Source organism: Mus pahari, chromosome 12 (genome assembly GCF_900095145.1).
Source record: "Mus pahari chromosome 12, PAHARI_EIJ_v1.1, whole genome shotgun sequence".
Lineage (NCBI taxonomy): Eukaryota > Metazoa > Chordata > Mammalia > Rodentia > Muridae > Mus > Mus pahari.
Window position 1 is genome coordinate 188110 of NC_034601.1, and position 18801 is coordinate 206910.

Below are 18801 nucleotides of genomic sequence, written 5' to 3' on the forward strand. Positions count from 1 at the left end.
GAATATGTCTGTATGTGGGGTGTATACTTACAAGTCAGAATATGTCTGTATGTGGGGTGTATACTTACAAGTCAGAATATGTCTGTATGTGGGGTATATACTTACAAAACCAAAGAGGATCCCCCTGGAACTAGAGTCGTAAGTGGTTGTAAGACGCCACTGTTAAACTCATGTCATCTGCAAGAGAATGCTCTTAACTGCTGAACTCTTTCTCCAGCCCGTAGTTTTGTTCATGGAATAACATAATGAACACGACCACTAATGGACCTAATAAAGATGGGCATCTAGAAGTAAGAACAAGCAGAAACGGCACGTTGGGAATCTGCCCTATTGCTGTGACGCGCAGGTGCCTGTGGTTTGGGCTTTTGGCGCTGTTACAGGAGCCCCAATCGTGCTGTAATCTGTTGAGGAATGTGCTAGGTTTCAGTTAGGGATTAGTGAAAATGTATTTTCTTTTTACTCAATTTTGTGGACTACTTAAAGACTTACCTACCTACCTCAGAACCCTCAAGGATTTGAGCAACTACTAAGTGCAGACTGGAAGACTTTAAGTACAGCTAAAAAGTTCTTTGTGGTTGATTACAGTGAGGCGCCTGCTGTTAATTTTGGTCATAGCAATGGAACAGAATTTAGTTTACCACATTCAGGAAAGGAACTCCTACCAACCAGCAAATGGTTTTGTTTGGCTTAAGGTTATTTTTGTTTCTTTTTCTTTTTCCCCTCCCCCCTCTTTCTCTTTGTTCGTTCCTTTCTAGACAGGGATTCATTAGTTAGCCTGAAACTCAGATCCACATGCCTCTCCCTCTCCAGTGATGGAATCCAAGATGTATACCCCACACCCAGCCTGCTTAAGGTTGTTTCTTCAGAAGTGAAGGAAGTGAGTTTGGAGCAGCACCCTGGTGGTACAGTGCTAGTCTAATATACAGGAGGCCCTGAGTCCCATTCCCAGAGGAAGAGGAAGAAACATGTCTTCCTAAGAACCCAGACCACTGAAGGTTACCCCAGTGTGCTCAAACTTTATATCTTAGCACATTGTTTGGGGGTGGGGGGGCACAGATATTTTAGTTCTGTTTTGGGTTTTGTTTTGTTTTGTTTTGTTTTTGTCTAGCCCAGCCTCTTCCTGAGCCACTACCTCACAGTGATCATTGCTAAGGCAGAGAGAGGGTGCACAGGCCAGCATCCCTTGGATCTTCCTTGTATTAATTCTGTACCTGCCCATACCTTGTTTCTTCATGATCCCTCCCTGGGGCTTTTTCCTAGTGGTTGTCTTCTTCCACCATGCATACTGCCTGAGGGCCTCGTGATTATGTTTACTCTTTCCATGCCCTTCCCTGTCTATCTTTTTGGCTACCATCATCAGCCAGGGCTTCTGTTAACTAGAGAAGTAAATGTATCCCCACCCCACATTTGCTTTGTCCAGGTTCACTGTAGTATAGAGTTCTAGGCGGGGAGCAAGGAGCAAGTCCTGGCCCAGCCCATGCCTAACATAGGAGCTACTTGATCAATGAGAAGCAGAAAAACCAAGTTACCCAGTGTCCTTTCTTGGAAGGAAATCTTACACATGCTAGACCTCTCTTATTCTTAGGAGGTGGGACTATCACGAGAAACTCATGGTCAGAGTCAGGACTTTCTCATGAGGCATTTTTGTCCGGAACCAGATGGATTGGTGGAGCAGCATGCTATAGTATATTCAGTGTGCTGCCCTGCTCAGCATGTAGCAGAACAGGGGGAAAGCTGTTGTCTAAACTGCTCTCTGTTGTCACCCGGACAGCATGGTTTTCTTTATAAACCTTTAAAGCTTTGCACCTGGTCTGGCAGGATGGTTCAGCAGTAAAAACCAGAGTTTAATTCCTAGCACCCACGTGGAGGAGGAAGAGAACCAGCTTCCTTGGTCGTCTTCTGAGCAATGCTGCACATGTGCCCTCTCCCCTGACTCACAAATAAACGTTACACAGCTTTCCACTAATCCACCATCTCACAGTATGGCAGCTGTCACTGCTTGTTGACAGACTAGATGTGACCACTCTGGACAATCATATTCTTTTTTGTTTCTCTCTTAGGGTGCTAGGATCAGACCGATGGCCTTATGTATGCCAGACATGCGCTCTACTGTTAAACTTCATCCCTGTTCCCAGCCATTGGCTTTTAGTCTGTTGTAATGACTGGTCCTGCCATAGAGTCCCAGTCCACCATCTCTGAGATGTTCCTCATAGGTGCCCGCACTGTAGCAGCCTTCTGCCAACAGGGCCTGAACTCAGTCGTTTCTGTGTGTCGATGGGGCTGTCCCACCTTGTGGCTTCCCATCTCAGGATATGCAGAATGGACTTGTAGATATGCAGATGGGGTCTGTCCTGAGCCTGTGCACCTGAGTTGCCCTGATTTTCTCTAACTTTCTCTTTAGGATGGAGATATTCTAGCCTCCAGCTTCTCTGTGGACACACAAGTTGCGTACATCCTCAGTCTAGGAGTGGTGAAGGAGTTCAGGAAACACGGCATAGGTAAGAAGCAGAGAGTTCATGGTTTAAACCACCCCTCCCCTAGCCAGTTAACACCCTTGTAACCCAAGCCAGTCACTTCTTCTGAGGTCCTCAGCTTAGAGGACCTCGTCTCTTCTTCCTTATCCCTATTTGGGGACAGATCCTGTCCTCCTGTCCTCCCAGTGTGACTCCCTAGGACAGTCTCAGGAAAGAATAGACCTCCCTTACCTCTCCTGTTGCCAGACATGGTCATGTGTATCGGCAAGATGTTCTCAGTTCAGAATAAGAAACATAAATGAAGTCCTGGCACTCTGCAGCATTCATCAGACCCATCTCCTCCATAGAGTACACAGCAGGGAGCAGTGAGCACACAGCAGGGAGCAGCGGCCCTCTTTCTTACCCAGGCCTGCCTTTCCCACACTCTCTGGGTTCTGGTTTACACTTGTTGCTGTTTGAAAGGTTGACAAATGTCCACTGTAGTCCCAGAGCACCTCCAGGATACATCTGTGGTCCACAGTGGCATGCATTTCATGGGCTCTGTCTGGCTAGGATCTTTTAGGGGCTTTAATAGTGGAGGGTAACCAGAGGCTGGTTACAGATCTGGGAGTGTAGCCCTCTAAACTCCTGCAGAAGCCATGGCTGCTTCTACATTCTCTTAACTGCCCTGCTGTGGGAAACCTTCATCTCCTTTCCCCAGGTTCCCTTTTACTAGAAAGTTTAAAGGATCATATTTCAACCACCGCCCAGGACCACTGCAAAGCCATCTACCTGCATGTTCTCACCACCAACAATACAGCAATAAACTTCTATGAAAACAGAGACTTTAGGCAGCATCACTATCTGCCCTACTACTACTCCATTCGAGGGGTCCTCAAAGATGGCTTCACCTATGTCCTCTACATCAATGGCGGCCACCCTCCCTGGACCATCTTATATCCTTTACTGCTGGAAGGGATCAGGAGAAGGCTTTATGATTTCCTGGCTAGAGAACTAGAGGTTCAGCTTAAACTGTGACCACCTTCAGGTGACAGTCAGTGGCTTAGCTTGCAGCATTGTTCCTTGATTAGATCATAGTATGGGCAGGTTGGGTGTACCTGATTGGTTGCATACATTAGGAAAGCTGGCACTCCCTGGCAACTACAGCCCAGCAGGGAGGTCAAGTTTTAACTCTCTGGGCCCAGGATTTTCCACTCAGTATGGAAAATACCCTGTTCTAGAGGTTAGCAGTAAACATAGCAGATACAAGTATTCCTCTGTGCAGCCTGTGATGCAGAGAAGGAAGGAAACAATGGCAGAGCCACACTTGAGTTCCGGCCTTGGAGTTGCTTTATCCAAGGTGTATCCACTCACCCCCAGTTCTCCCCTCTAATGATGTCCTTGTTTGGTGGGAAGGAAATCAGATGTTCCAACAGTCATAGAGCAAATTAATGGTCTATTTAAAGAGCCTTTCTAGTATTCTCTAGGGTTTAATAGGCCCTTGGCTTCCAGTTGAATGCATTGTGCCATATGGGTACAGTGCTGTAGGTCATTGATCAAACCCAAGGACACTGCATGTGGGCAAGGCAGATGGGGGCACATAGAATATCTTCCTTGACAGAGCCTACAGACTACATCCAGCACCTGGGCTCAGCACTAGCCAACCTGAGCCCCTGCTCCATCCCACACAGGATCTACCGCCAGGCCCACAGCCTGCTCTGCAGCTTTCTGCCATGGTCCAGCATTTCCACCAAAGGTGGCATAGAGTACAGCCGTACCATGTAATGCCATTGGGGCAGCCTCCACCAGGCCTCTGTCCTCAGCACTTTGTGGAGCCTGCTTTCCTGTCTGTCTGACTTTTGCTGTCCTTTTCGAGGAGCTGGTGGCCACCCGCCGGCCCATCAGCCTGCCCCAGCTGCAGGCCCGGTGCTACGCTGGCTCAGGAGCAGAATGTATACTGGTCGTCAACAGGTAGGAACGGGTAGGACCTGGGGAGTCTGATGCTTGCAGCAACAAGTCGTCTCTAGGCAGGGTACCGGTGAACAGTTCATAGCGGGTCCAGAAGCTTTTTGAAGAGCAAGGGACCAGAGACCTCAAACTACTTGCCAGAACCCTTTACTCCCTGGGCTTTGTGTGTTCATGTTCATATGCATACACATGTGTACATTTGTGGAGCATAGAGCTCAACATGGTGCATATTCCTTAGTTATTCCTTAATTTTGAGACAGGGTTTCTCATGAACCTTGTAGCTCATTGATTTAACTGGACCAACTAGTGAGCCTCAGAGGGCCTCTTGTCTCTGACTCCCCAGCTGCAAACCAGGTTTTTTGTACCGATTCATGTTTGTATAGCAATCACTTTTCCAACCAAGCAATCTCTCCAGCCCCTGAGTGGCTTTTTTTTTAATGTTTCTAAATATCTTGAGAATTTGAGGGCACTGGAGCCTCTAGTACTAGAGGAGCAGGCAGTTGTGCCATGTATATGCAGAGAATTTGACCCATGTCCTCTGGAAAGAGCAACAAATGGTCGTCACCAGTGAGCCACCTCCCAAGGCCCTAAACAAAGTTTTTTCTTTTTCTTGTTTTTTGTTAAAATGATGGATTTATATGATTTGAATATTGGAAAGTTACAGGAAGATCAAGTAACTCCTACTCAGGGCCCCAGTTACTCAGCCTCTCTTTACAAGAGGCACAGTGATCTGTGGTCCATGCCTGCCACTCAACACCAGTACTGCCACCAGTGCATCTCCATGCGGCATTCTCCAAAGTCCTGCATGGACTTTCCATGCTGACAACTTTTACAGGAAGATAAGATTCTGCTTTGATGCAACCATTTTGGTTGCTGAGAGCTGGAATCCCAGGCCAAGAGAACAGAGAATTGCAGATCTGGGAGAGACTAGGATGCTGCAGCATCCACACTATTCTCCATCCACATAGAGGCTTGATACACATCCAGATGTGAATCTTGACAGTGTTTATATTTATATAAAGTCCCAGGAGAGCCTGGTAGCCGCTGATAAGACTGGGCGGGAGAAGACCTCATGTTTTGGTATACCCTGGCTCAGCTAAATCCCATAGACCAGGTAGTGGGGTAGGTAATCGTCCTGCAGTGCCTTCACATGCCATCCTCTCTTCCCCTCAGGCTCTCCTTCTACCTGGAGTTCTTGCCCTGCCTCCATGCCCTGGCACCACCCAATGGCCTGGCAGGTGTGTCTACATTCACTGGGAAAGGGCTTCTCTGCCTCCTGCTCCTTCAGCTCCTTCCTACAAGATGGACTGAATTTTGCTGAAAACGTGGACGTTTTGACCCTGAAGACACAGGAACCTTAGAATAAAGAGGCACAGCAAGGAGAATGTCAGTTTTTGTTTAGGAATGCCCTAAAGAAGTGTAGATGGAAACTGCTCTTACTCCTCCATGAAAGGCTGGAAACGGGGAAGAGAAAGAGGGGCTGGCCCTTCACAAGAATTTAAAGCTTCAGGAACCAGTCCTCTGCATAGACAGTTAGATGGACAGGTCCCTGTTCCCAGTGTTGTACTGCCCACTTCTTCCTGTCCAGAAGGACCATCCTGCCTGTTGAATCCTGGCATGCCCTACATAGCGACCCACACTGGGAGCTGGGCCAAGGACAGGTAGCTGTTGGCTTCTGGATTCCTTCCATGCTCATCCTCTAGAAGCTGAAACTCCAAGGCCTGGGCCAACACAGACAGGAGGCGGCTGAGCTCTGTGTTGGCATCTTTGCTACTGTGGACCCATGGGATCTGGCCTTGGGAGTAGAGGGCAGCTGGTGCCTGTGGGCCTTCACCCTCTGCAGCAGAGGCTCTGTCAGTACCATGAATTGTGCTTGCAGCAGACATCTCAAGTTTCCAGCATCCCTTCCCTTGTGCCCTCAAGTGTTTGCTGTCACAGTCCTGCACAGAATTGCTGCAGTGTTACAGGAGCCCTTCAGGGTGTCCTCACTGCCCCTCATTGTGCCAGACTGATGAAGAGCAGCTTTATTGACAGGCCATTACTGAGTGCTTCCTCCCTCAGCATCTCCTGGCTCAGGGCTCTCAGGCTGTAGAGCCGGCCAAACGCTGCCTGGCCTCAGAGGGAAGGGTCCCCACAAAGGAAGACCAAGGCAGGAAAGTACCCCCCTTCCTCAACAGAACTAACCAGCAGGTGGCCAGTCCTGACTGGTTTTGGTTGTGTGCTGAGGCCCCAGCCCTGCATCCTCTCCCTTTTCAGTCAGTGCTGATCATGTGATTTTCATTTCTGCCCTGTGTAGTCAAGGAAGAGTCTTCCAGAAGGTTCCAACTTGGGCATTCATAAATCCACCTCAAAGCCCTCGACCTGTCTCCCTTTAGTCCCATAATTATTGCAGTGTCCAGCCCAGTATTGGACAACTCGTAGTGTGTAGTCTCCTGACAAATAAATAGACGTTCACTAGTCTCACCTGTGTCTAGCTGCTGGCTCCCACCGCTGTGCTGTGCCTTTGTGGGCTAGGGCTGAGGGCTGGGGAGCTTGCTGCTGTCACCTTGATGGCTCAGCGTGCAGGCAGCTGTCCTGCAGAGGCTGGAAACCTGAAGGCTTCCACTGCTGAGAGCATTAACTGGCCTGTTCCTTAAAGGTCCTTAGCAGCTGTCTGCCAGCTCATACCAGAGCTGTCGCTGTCGTCTCTTAGCTTGGAGGCAGGACTTGGGCCATGTGGGCAACTTTGTTTCTCCAACCCTCCTGTCCTCCACCTGCATCATAGCTTAGAGAAGGCTCCGGGGGTAATTAAGTCACATGGTCAGCAGAGGCCTTGGCCATGTTCACAACCTGTGTGGGAATGTCCCTGGTGGAGGTTGATGGTATCTGGAGACAGTTAATTTAGGTGGTCACAGTGTGGGAGAAGGCATTACTGGGAGGTTACAGAACGTCACAACAAAGACTTGGTCCAAGGACCTGAAATCTAGCCCAGCTGAAAGAATACTTGTGCCAGTCCTGATGGGCTCCTGTGGGGCCATAGACTCATCTAAAACCTTGATGGGGACAGTGCGGAGTCCAGGTCAACATGTCTGCATTGGTGTCCTGGTTCCTTCTTTAAACTAGACCCCCATTTCGTCCCTTTGTCCCAGAATGCCATGTCCTGTTTAGGCCTATTGAGACCTGCTTGCCTGCCAGAGCTGTCACTTTCAGCAGCCTCTCATCCACAAAGCCTCCCTGGATCTGGCTCTGACTCTCCATGTAGCCCCTGGAATGGGTGCAGGGCTATGTTGAGTGGATTGGCTTAATGACAGACAGACAAGAAGGTGCAGGCCTTGGCTTTTACTGAGATTAGACCTGAAGACTCCTCGCCTCTCAGGAACCCGATTCTCTGCTCGGCCTGACCTCCCGGGTACAAGTGGCTGACCGGAGTCTGGGCAGGTTACAAGGGCATGGGCATTCCATTTCTTCTGTCCCTCTCATGGTTCTTCCTCCCTCCCTCCTCATGCTTTCCCCAGACTAGCCCAGGTCTCGTGCTGGGCAACACTGGGGGCCATCTCAATGGGGAGGACTGCTGCTGGGACTGAACCCTTCCTCAGTAACCCTGGCCTCCTCCTCGGCCATCCTTCCCCTATTGTTCCCCAGCCCTGGCACTTTGGCTCCTATGAACTCTCCAAGGCCCCAGAGCGGGTTCTCTTGCACAAGGGACACATGGTCTCCTCCAAGGCTCTCCAGGACCTCTTGGGCCTGAGTCCCAAGCCCTCGGGGGGACCAGACTGGGAGGGGACACCCTTGGCTGGGTCCATGCTGGAACTGGAAGCTGAGGAAAAAGGAAAGAGAAGTCACTCAGAGGGGCCCAATCTAAAACATTACCTTGGGGTCCTCGGCCCTTACAACCTTCAAGGCAGTTGAAGGGCTTGGCACTACTTCCTTGAAAGAACTAGTGAGGGTGAGGAAGGAATGTCAGTGGGTCAAGCTGAAACGTCATGAATCCTTCGTTTGTAAAATGAAAGAACTGAGGCAAAGTTGTCCAAGGTCCATCAAAAGAGAGAGTGAGGATAGGAACCCAAAACTCCAGCCTAGATCGTCTCCTCTGCCTTACACATCCCAACAGGCTTTTGCTGTGGTCCTGAGACTTCAAAGGACTTATTGTGTACATCGATGTTCTGAATCAATAGTGGGGCACACGGATTTTTTTAAAAAATTAAACAAGATCTTGGCCCCTGGAGCATGACATTTTAGTGTGTCCTGGCCACTGCGTTCTTTCCTAGTTCTTGGCAGAAGGCTAGGAAATGAAAAGGCATTTGAGTTCCCTTCAGTCTTTCTTTCATGTCTCCAGTCCTGCCTTAACAGAGCTCACCTGTATTTCCCAGGCTGTCCCTGGGCAGGTGGGCTTCCAGAAGGGCTGAACAATGGCTGTTACCTGGACCCAGGGTCCCCTGTGGCAGGTCCGGGGGCCAGGGCGAGCCTTCAGGCCGTGTCAGGCTGCCCCCAGCCATGAGCCGGCCTAGCCAGTGGCTTCCACATTGGCCAGCAGGCTGCATGTGGCCTGGCAGGTAGAGAGCCAAGCTCCGGAGGTGTCGAAGTCGGAAGTTCTTCGGCTTGCTTCCCTGGGCACTGGGGCCCTGCTGCTGCTGCTGGGCCCCCAACCCTCCCTCATAGATGTTGGGTGGTGTGTCAGGGTGGCTGGGGCGTCCTGGGGCCCAGCTTACTGCATCTGCAAGAGAGAGAGAGAGAGAGAGAGAGAGAGAGAGAGAGAGAGAGAGAGAGAGAGAGAGAGCACAGGAGGGTGATGGTGGCCAGTGGGACCAGCATCTGGGGGAAATGCAAATACCAACTCATATGGAGCTTCTACCCCTGGCTATGGAACCTCAGTTCCTGTCCATTCCCATTACTCCGCTGCTCCCCTAACAGAGGCACCCAAGCAGCCCAGGACTTTGGCACTGAGATCCCGTTGAGCACTTCAAGCTCTTTTTGTGTTCTCTACTCTAAAAAGAGTATGCTGGCGCCAGTGTGTACAAGCACAGTGGGTACAAGAGGACATGGCTGGCCCAGTCATATAGCCTAGATCAGGAGTTACTTCCTTCCCAAGCATGCAGGTCCCTGGGCTCTCCCCGGTAGCTTTGGGCCCAGGTTGGGACAGTGTGGCATCTCTGCTGCTGCGCCTCCCTGCAGCCAGGCACCTTCTCTTATTTGAAGCTCAGAGAATGCACAGACCAAGGCTTCCATGGAGGGCCAGTATGGTGCAGGAGGAGTGGCCAGGCCTTCTGTGCAGTAGGGCCTGCTCTCCCCTGTCTAGGGGGTGGATCTGCAGGTCTCCCATGGCAACTGGTCCTTATGATGTCACAGTAAAGTCTAGTCTTTCTGGACCCCCTAGTTTGGGAGAGGATGGTATCATGTCAGGGGCAGGGAGGGAGGAGGGCAAGGGAAGAGGCCAGAAACCTAGGGTAAATTCGCTGGTGTTAGGTTCAGAGCAAGCCACATAAAACAAATTTGGCTTTGGTATGCTGGAAAGTCATTCGCTAGGCTTCCTCATCTGTGGCTGGGAGAACGAGGATTTGGAGAACAAACCTGGAGAGATCTGAAGCATGCTGAGAAGATGGTTCTGGGTGACACTTGTCTAATTATCCAGTTTCTCATAGGTTGTTAAGCAATATGTAGATAATGCCGATTTTTTTTTCCTGTGCATTCGGACTGGAACAATTATTCTGCTGGTAGAAATATAAAACTATAGGTACTTTAGGATCTTAACTCCGCCACAAACTCTTTGTTTCATTATATAAAATTTAGTTCTAGGTTTTACATCTAGGTGTATGAACCATTCATTGTTTCTGTACGTTGCTCACTGTTTCAAAACCATTTGTTGCAAAGACTGTTCAAATGCATTGTCCCCCATGTTGGACCAGCCGTATCCCACATACTTTTGTCCTTAAGTATCTACTCTTGGTCTGTACCACGGTGTTCCAGCCAAGGGCACCTTCACTTCACGCGCCTACCCATTTCCCTTCCTCGTCGCCCACCCTTCCTGGCTCGACTCAGCTCTCCTCTCTCCAGCCCTGCTTTGTCGCGGTTGTCCTCGACTCGTAGCAGTCACCAAGGAGAGTTCTCTGCAGAGCCTGTGCTGACCCCGACACCCGAGGCGTGGTACACCAGCACTACCTCTCTCGGTTCCAAACTAACCACGGTTTCCAGGGCAACCCCTGGCGCGCGAGTTTGGGCGTCAATTTCCGGCTTGCCGGGAAATACTGACTAGCTGTGCGTGCACAAAAGCCTTCCGGGTACAGTTCTCGAATTCTCCCCAGGGTAGGGTATCTTCGTTCCCGTCATTCTGGGGATACTTTATGCGGCTTCGACTGCGGGGTTTAGCTATGCGTTTACAAATACAAAGGAGACTCGGTCACAAAGGGTATAAGGCGCTCTATGTATTAGTGAGGCAATGAGAGTTCCAACGGGACCGGAGCCAAAAGCGCCCTGGATGACTATGACGCTGCGCAGCTCGCAAGGTGCTTGGCGCCACCTGCTGGTCCATGTCCTGCGCTTGCGCTCGCCACGCCTCTTCGCTTCCTGTCCTGTTTGGCCTGGTCCGCACACTGTCCAGGGCCTCTGAGCGTTGCCATAGAGACCGGGGAGCGCTAGGCCTGTGAACTCTTTGGGGACCAGAGCGCCATGTCTTTCCGCGACCTCCGCAGTAAGGCTGCGCCCGCCTTTCCCGTGGGTTTCCCAGGGCCACCCCTGCCAGAGCCGTGGGCTCAGGCAGGCCGGTGGTCCCCGGGCCAGCCAGGGGCTGACAGAACTTTACAGCACCTTTGGAAAGTTCGGTCCGTCACTGGCCACGTGTAGCTAGAACACTGGGAATGTGTCTCGAGCCGCTGAAGAACTGAATGTTTAATTTTACCTCATTTTATCTCTGGTTGTCACGGCCACATTTGCAGCCGCGTTTGAAAGGTCTTGGGGAAATGGAGACTTCTGCCTTAGTTTGTAGAAAGAACCAGTGAAGCCGAGGAAGTGGCAGGATGGGTGGCTTAGTGCTGCTAGGTTGTTTTGTTCATTTTTGAGGGTTTGTTTTGTTTGTATGTTACAATCTGTCACGTGCTGTTCTCTATGTAGGCAATATTTCATTTTCTCCTAGCAGGTTTTGTGCCCTGGTTTAGAGATGAAACAGGCAGCAAGAGATCAAAGTAATTGAACGAGTGACTTTAGAGTTTGAATCAGCTGCCTGAACGCCAAATACTGAGCAGAGAGCTTGGTGGGAGAGTGGGGAAGCAGAGCGCCCTTGTTTATTGTACTCTTTGGAGGAAGCATCCTTTTTGTGGCAGGCGATTATATTTCCTAGTTTTAGCTGCAAGTACTATAGCTACCCCTGGTTCACATAGCTAGAGTGATGGGACTGTGTGACCCAAAAATCTTACTTCACTTGCAGAAGAGCTATTAGGTCGTGTTGTCTGGGGTGTGAGGGTATTTGAAACAGTGTAATTATGGCTGTCCCACATAGTTTTTGATGAGGCTAGCATTTTGCTGGGATCATTGAATAGTGGTCATTATGCTGGAAAGAGTATTTAAAAGGAATATTTCAGAATTTATACTGACTTATAATTTTTTTATATGTCATCTATGAGACTGTCCCCATTTACAACAATGGAGAGCTTGACAGCCACTACTTAGCTAAAAGGAGCGTTTAGGCAAAGCCTGACTCCTTTCTTAGAGGTATAAGGGAAAGCTACAATATAAGGGATAGATAGATATATATAGGAAAGAAATAAGGGAAGGCAGCTTCCTGTCTTTCTACCATCTCTCTCTTCCGTGATCTAGTGCAGCCTGCCCTGCGTTGTTGCCCAGGTAGATTGTTTGGGATGCTAAATGTAGACTTTGAATACCTGGAAGCATGAGCAGACATTACATAGCCAGGCACCATGGTCAAGACCTCAGCGTATTGTAAGAACTCAGAAATGTTGGTTGCTTTCTTACTCTCTTTTACTTGTTTTTCAAGACAAGGTTTTTCCTGTCTTGAACAACCGCCCTAGATGACCTAGCCTGCCTCTGCCTGTGAGCGCTGGGACTACAGGTGTGCAGCACCTCGCCAGGCTTGGTTGCTCATCTCTAAGCCTTGCTTTCTTCATCCTTGTTTTCTCCTTTCTTTCAAGCAGTGTGGCTTTGTTTTAGTTGCTCCCAACTTAAAATATTACTGTTTAATAATCTTTTTTTTTTACAGTAAAATACTGCAGATAGTTCAACCATTCTCTTACATTTTCTCTGAATATAAAGTAATTGATCTTTAAATTTTATGTCATAAAAATCATATATGGCCACTGGAGGAAAAAAAAACAATGTATAATCTTTTCCTGACAACATGTTTTTCTCATGTTTTATGAGGCTAGGTAGTTTTTATTTTGGATAGCAAAGAGGCAACTACCAGAGAGAAATTAAAGCCCCAGCTGATACCTAAGCCCCATTTCTCCAAAGAAAATCTACTCTCATTGAATTTGGGTGTTTTTCAGGTGATGGATTAGATATTGTTTCAAATCTCCCCTTTCCTTTCCTGATTCTAGAATTGATGTAGTCAGCACCTGGAGTTGAGAAGACCTGATAAGAAAGGGAAGCATTAGATTAACTGTTTTCCAAAAGGAGATGCTATTTGACAAGGACTGACTGAACTTTGTTTTATATTGCACAGATTTCACTGAGATGATGAGAGCCTTGGGGTACCCACGCCATATTTCTATGGAGAATTTCCGCACACCCAACTTTGGGCTTGTCTCTGAAGTGCTTCTGTGGCTTGTGAAAAGGTTAGAGTGTACTTTATTCACACTCAGTTTGGATAGTTGGTTTCATTCAGTAGCTAACAGCAACTTGTAATGCCAAGGAAGGCTACAGTGCAGTTTGCATAGGATGGACTTAGCTGTGACTTGTAAAGAGCTGCCAGGCATGATGGTGCAAGTAGATGTCTGTTAGTACAGGGTCAGCCTGGCCTACATAACAAGTTTCAGGCAAGCCAGGGCTATGTAGTGAGAGACCCTGTTTCTTTCATTTTTAAGAGATGAAAGAAATCACGAGAGTTTAAAGAACGTTGAGGTGAGTGTCCTCGTTAGAGTGCTGGTACAGCCTCCACTTCAACCCCTCACACAGAATCTCAGGGACCTGCTTGCACACTCAGGATATACTGTATTAGATGTATTATAAATATGGCTGGAGAGCTGGCTCAGATGTTAAGAGCATGTACTGCTCTGGCAGAGCACCGGACTTTGATTCTCAGCAGTTACATTGGATGAGTCCAAACTGTGCATAACTTCAGCTCCAGAAGGACCTTAGACCTCTGACCTCATTGGGCACTGGTAGTCACACACACATCCTTACACACAGACCCACACACATACACATAATTTAAAATAAACTAAAAATCCGAAACAAGACAATGTAGATTTTTCATTGTGTTAAAAGCCTTTTATTAGGATTGGCAACCTTTTGTGTTAAGAACCAGATAGTAGCCGGGCCTGGTGGCGCAGGCCTTTAATCCCAGCACTCGGGAGGCAGAGGCAGGCGGATTTCTGAGTTCGAGGCCAGCCTGGTCTACCAAGTGAGTTCCAGGACAGCCAGNGCTATACAGAGAAACCCTGTCTCGAAAAACCAAAAAAAAAAAAAAAAAAAAAAAAAAAAAAAAAAAAAAAAAAAAAAAAAAGAACCAGATAGTAAATATTGTATGAGTTGCTACACTTAAAATTCAGTCTACATGAGATATCTTTTGAATATTTTGCAGTTACAGGCAGTTGGGAGCCATCTGACATTGATGCTAGGAATTGAACACGGGTCCTCTGGAAGAACAATATATGCTCTTAAGCCAGTGAGCTGCCTCTCCAGCCCATTTTCTTTGCTTTTAAAGTATAAACTGTTCTTATCTTTCAGACTGTACAAATGCAAGGGTAAGAGTCTCGGTCTCCTGAGTCTTGGCGAATTGGTAGTAAATCCAAGTAATTTTTTTTTAAAGATTTATTTATTTATTATATGTAAGTACACTGTAGCTGTCTTCAGACACTCCAGAAGAGAGCGTCAGATCTTGTTAGGGATGTTTGTAAGCCACCATGTGGTTGCTGGGATTTGAACTCTGGACCTTTGGAAGAGCAGTCGGGTGCTCTTACCCACTGAGCCATCTCACCAGCCCAAATCCAAGTAATTTCAACAGTGCTGCCACTCCTTAAAGGGAATTATTTAGCCCTCTTGTCTGTCTTGGGCCAAGGACTATCAGCTTGAGTCACAGTCTTGGTTATTTTCACAAAAGCTAGACATCTGAGCTAGATTTAGTTTGTGACTTGGGTTCCATACTTGGTTTGTTTACACTTCACTATTCCTTGCGGGTGTTCATATGCACACGTGTGGAGGTCAGAGGACAGTATTGAGTTGATTCTCTCCTATCTTTATACAGGTTCTGGGAATTGAACTCAGGTTTCCAGGCTTATAGAGCAAGCCCCTTTCCCCGCTAAGCATGTGTGTATACACATACATGTATGGATTAATGCTAGCTACAGCATACATGTGAAGGTTCAAGGGCAACTTGTAGTTGGTTCTTCTCTTGCACTCTGTAGACCTATTCACCCACTGACCCACCCTGTGCTCCAGGTCAATGAATCTCGGGTGTGGGTTGGAATTTGCTCCCTGGGTATTTTGTTTGCTTTTGAAGTTTCTGCTTAGTCACATTTCCTTGGATGGAGCCTGGAGAACCTCACCTTAGCAGCAGTCAATCATCCACTTTCTCTTTAATGGACCTTTTGGGTTTGTTTTTGCTTTTGTTTTGTTTGTATGGGCAGGGTTTCACTATTTAGACCAGGCTGCCCTGGAACTCACCAAGATCTGTCTGCCTCTGTCTCCTGAGTGCTGAGACCATAGTTATGCACCACCACACCTGAATTCAAGGGACTTCTGTGGGACTGGCTCATGCATGTTCTCTTTCTAATAGGTATGAGCCGCAGACTGACATCCCTTCTGACATTGAGACTGAACAAGACAGAGTTTTCTTCATTAAGGCAATTGCCCAGTTCATGGTTGGTTCACAGTTATTTTATGGCACTGGCACATAAATTAGAAAAAGATGGCTCCTGGTTGGGACTTTTAGAATTGTTATTTTCTGAAACCATACCACTTGAGGCTTCTCTGGAACTGTATTACCAAAGTGTTTATTTTCTTTTTGACTCATTACGTGTATAGTTTAATTTTATTTTTAGATAAGTAATATGTTTTATGGTTCAAAAGTTTTAGATCATGAACTTATACAGAATAAAATTACTTTCTGCCATGTCTGCCCTGGGCTGAGTTAAGTCATAATATTCACTATTTTAGATCAATCCCAAAGTTAGTTTGCTTATGCATATTTAAGCTATATATATATAGCTTAAATATGCATATATGTTTATATATATATATATATATATATATATATATATATATATATATATATATATATATATATATATATATATATACACACACACACACACACTCACACGCGTGCATGCATGTGTGTGCTGGCTCTGTGGGAGTCCCTGAACACTCGGGAGGTATCAGGGTCCCGGTACTCAGGTGGGCAAGGACAAAGGTGAACACCAGAGAAGGTGTTGGATCTGAATGTAATTTCTCAAAGCGAGCATCAGACTTATAGAAGAAAATAAGGAAATTAGGTGACATATCAGATAAGGTATATTGAGGTTACCCCCGGTGCATAATGACTCTTTACACAAAACAGAAAAAAAACGCATACATAAAGACTGGCAGGAACCAGGCAATGAAACAAAGTCAGCCCTATCTAAGGTCAGCTTATTTTTAGAAGCCTAGTGTGAGGTCTTTATGCTCCAGGGGCAAGGACTTTCAAGTCCAAGCCATAGTTCTAATTATAGTTTATTGTTTAACCCACCACCAGCCAGCTCTTAGTAAATACCTAACTATGCTATTCTTCCAGGCTAGTGGAAGTATGTACTAGGGAGTTCTGCTCTTTCTAACCTTTCCATGAATAATGCAACACTCTAGTTCCTCCTAACCCACAGCCCAATCTTCTTCCTAAACCATTGTAAATTCCTGTATATGGGAGTGACTCAGCTGTTATTCTAAGTGTTTTTTGAGGGACCTCCATTTACCAGAGGAGCCCACCAACTTTCCTCTATTAGGTGATGTAGTCTGCCATACATGACTATAATAAGAATTCTAAACTTAACTAAACTTGCCCTGAAATTTCCAAACTCTATCTAGTAGATTGTAATGTCTGATTTCTTTCACTATCTCTTTTTCAATACTGGAGGCATTTCATCTGAATAAGTAACATTCTTACAAAATTCCAAGCTCAGGGTCTGCTCAAAGACTGCCTAGGACATTGGGACACCAGTGAAGGCCAGGAAACAATGTTCAGTCTAACTAGCTATTTGTCAAATCATTCCTTGGGGGCACCTATAATAAAACAATACTGAAGGAAAGCACACAGAACCCTTCACCAACTATTGCAAGGACAAATCTGAAACACATCTGTGTTATGGGACACCAAAAACTCCAGGAGACCAGTTTCCATGAAACTTTTTGCCTCAGAACTGTGGCCAAGCTTTTGGACTTGTCATGCAGACTCCACTGAAGTGGGTGTGTCGTGTGTGTGTGTGTGTACATATATTCCCTTTTACACATGTTGTGTAGCTTCTCAAATACATATAGAATTTCCTCTTACACTTGAGTTAATATTGTTTACATAAGTATCGCATAATTATGTTATTTACATAGGTATTTAGGTATTTTACAACTTTTCTTATTTGAAATAATGCTAAAATGAATAGCCTATGGTTTTCATTTTGTATGTGAGTCTATGCTTAGAGTAGTTCTTAGAACTGGAATTATTGGGTCGAAGATGCATGCATCTGTAGTTTTGGGGTCTTTTCCCAGGTTGCTCTTTATCACAATATGAAACACTTACAATGTGTTTAATCCTGTCTTGAAAAAACAAAAAACAAAAAAACCCCAACTCAGTAAGAATTGTATCACAGTTGCTGGCAGAGACATTCTCAAATTCTCTGCATAGGATTTATGCGATAGCTGAAAAAGGCCTCAACCTTTGCTGCATACCCTGTTTCAGGTTATGCTTTAGATTCCAGTACTTAGAAGGATAAGACGGGAGAACTGAGAGTTTGAATCCAGCCTGAACTGCTGCATAGTTAGTGTCAGGCCAGCCTGGGTGACGTAGTAAGACCCTGTCTGAAGAAAGAAAGCAAAGCAAAACTTTCTGTCTTGAAACAGGCCACAAAGGCACATATAAAGCTCAATACCAAGAAGCTCTATCAAGCTGACGGCTATGCGGTGAAAGAGCTGCTGAAGATCACGTCTGTTCTCTATAATGCGATGAAGACCAAAGGGATGGAGGGCTCCAACGTAGGTGAGGAAGACATCAGCAAGTTCAAGTTTGATCTTGGCTCCAAGGTGAGGATAATGAAGTCTGTGGTGTCTCAAACGTGGCTGTAGAAGAAGTCTAACCTCCAGCACTCTGTCTTTCCTTGCTGGCTGGCTGACAATGGTTCTTCAGTCTGTGGTAACAGTTTTGTTCTCATTAGTGTTGGGATGAAAGCAAGGCACGAGAAATCCAGTGGGCTTACAGCCTAATTTGATCATATTCTGTTCGGGCACTGAGGATGCAGGTATAAACACAGGACAGAAACCCCAAGTTTCTGCTGCTTAATTGGAGGAATCAAAATATGAACAGCAGTGGCAGAGGTGTGGAAGATCTGATGCAGTCAGTGTCCTGGAGACCAGCAGAGCAGTGTGGGAATGGAGCACACTGAGGGTTGGGGCTGTTGTCATAAACAGGGCCATCAGGGGCTTCAGGTATACATGACTTCTTAGCGGAAGGGACAGGCCATTAGGCCATGAGGTGAGAGTCGAGACTGGTCCCAAGAAAACCGTGTTTTGTTCATTTGAGAAAAGCAGAGGAAGCTAGAGGGTAAATTCAGCAAACCCTCTGGCCTCGGAAAAGAAAGCCTTACTCTGGGGTAGAAAATGGAGTTTTCAGCAGAGTGTGTTCCAGAACAGCCAGTGCCACACACAGAAACCCTGAATTGAAAAACAAACAAAACAATGGAGAATTACCCCGTTACTTTGTTAGGGTGGAAAAGGTATCGTCAGGTAAAAATAGCCACTGTGGCTAGTGGAATATTTGTTCTGCGTCCCACTGCAGATATTGTTAAGTTTTTGGATGTCCAAGTGGAGATGCCTAGGAAGAGTCTGTGATACTAAAGCTGAGGCAGAAGGCATCAGCATGCAGGGGTTTAAACCCATGGTTGAGAAGGAAAAGTCTGCCTGAGGCTGAACTATGGCCCATACCACTGTGGAGAAGTGGAAACAGGGAGGTGAATCTAAGAGAAATGGGGGTACTTGCTGCCAGGCAGGCAGGCAA

General features: G+C 46.9%; 3 protein-coding genes across 12 annotated transcripts in view; 2 read left to right on the forward strand and 1 right to left on the reverse strand.

Moving 5' to 3' along the window:
- Positions 1–6884, forward strand: part of Naa60 (N(alpha)-acetyltransferase 60, NatF catalytic subunit) — a 19978-nt gene extending 13094 nt beyond the window's left edge. For both annotated transcript variants that reach the window (XM_029544231.1, XM_021209350.2), the window contains 4 exons: positions 2402–2498; positions 3175–3409; positions 4082–4424; positions 5595–6884. In XM_029544231.1, the coding sequence (XP_029400091.1) occupies positions 2402–2498; positions 3175–3409; positions 4082–4238 (489 nt within the window). In that variant the 3' untranslated portion in view covers positions 4239–4424; positions 5595–6884. The remainder of the gene's footprint in view (positions 1–2401; positions 2499–3174; positions 3410–4081; positions 4425–5594) is intronic.
- An 840-nt stretch (positions 6885–7724) lies between these two features.
- C12H16orf90 (chromosome 12 C16orf90 homolog) lies at positions 7725–10629 on the reverse strand. Of its 7 annotated transcripts, none has more exons than XM_029544239.1 (4): positions 10578–10629; positions 9969–10108; positions 8758–9114; positions 7725–8217 (listed from the first exon to the last, which is right to left on the reverse strand). In XM_029544239.1, exons 2-4 carry the CDS (start codon positions 9985–9987, stop codon positions 8060–8062), a joined length of 534 nt encoding a protein of 177 aa, XP_029400099.1. In that variant the 5' UTR covers positions 9988–10108; positions 10578–10629; the 3' UTR covers positions 7725–8059. The 7 variants fall into 7 exon arrangements, with proteins under 7 accessions (XP_029400099.1, XP_029400100.1, XP_029400098.1 ...); XM_029544240.1 differs by having other exon boundaries at positions 9969–10105; positions 10557–10611; XM_029544238.1 differs by having other exon boundaries at positions 9969–10105; positions 10418–10594.
- Positions 10630–10867: 238 nt separating this feature from the next.
- Positions 10868–18801, forward strand: part of Cluap1 (clusterin associated protein 1) — a 33001-nt gene continuing 25067 nt past the window's right edge. For 2 of the 3 annotated variants that reach the window (XM_021209687.2, XM_021209688.2), the window contains exons 1-4: positions 10972–11085; positions 13069–13180; positions 15343–15427; positions 17652–17831. In XM_021209687.2, coding sequence (XP_021065346.1) covers positions 11064–11085; positions 13069–13180; positions 15343–15427; positions 17652–17831 — 399 coding nt within the window. In that variant the 5' untranslated portion in view covers positions 10972–11063. Of the gene's footprint in view, positions 10901–10971; positions 11086–13068; positions 13181–15342; positions 15428–17651; positions 17832–18801 lie in introns of those variants that run through there. The other variant, XM_029544232.1, reaches the window with a different exon arrangement.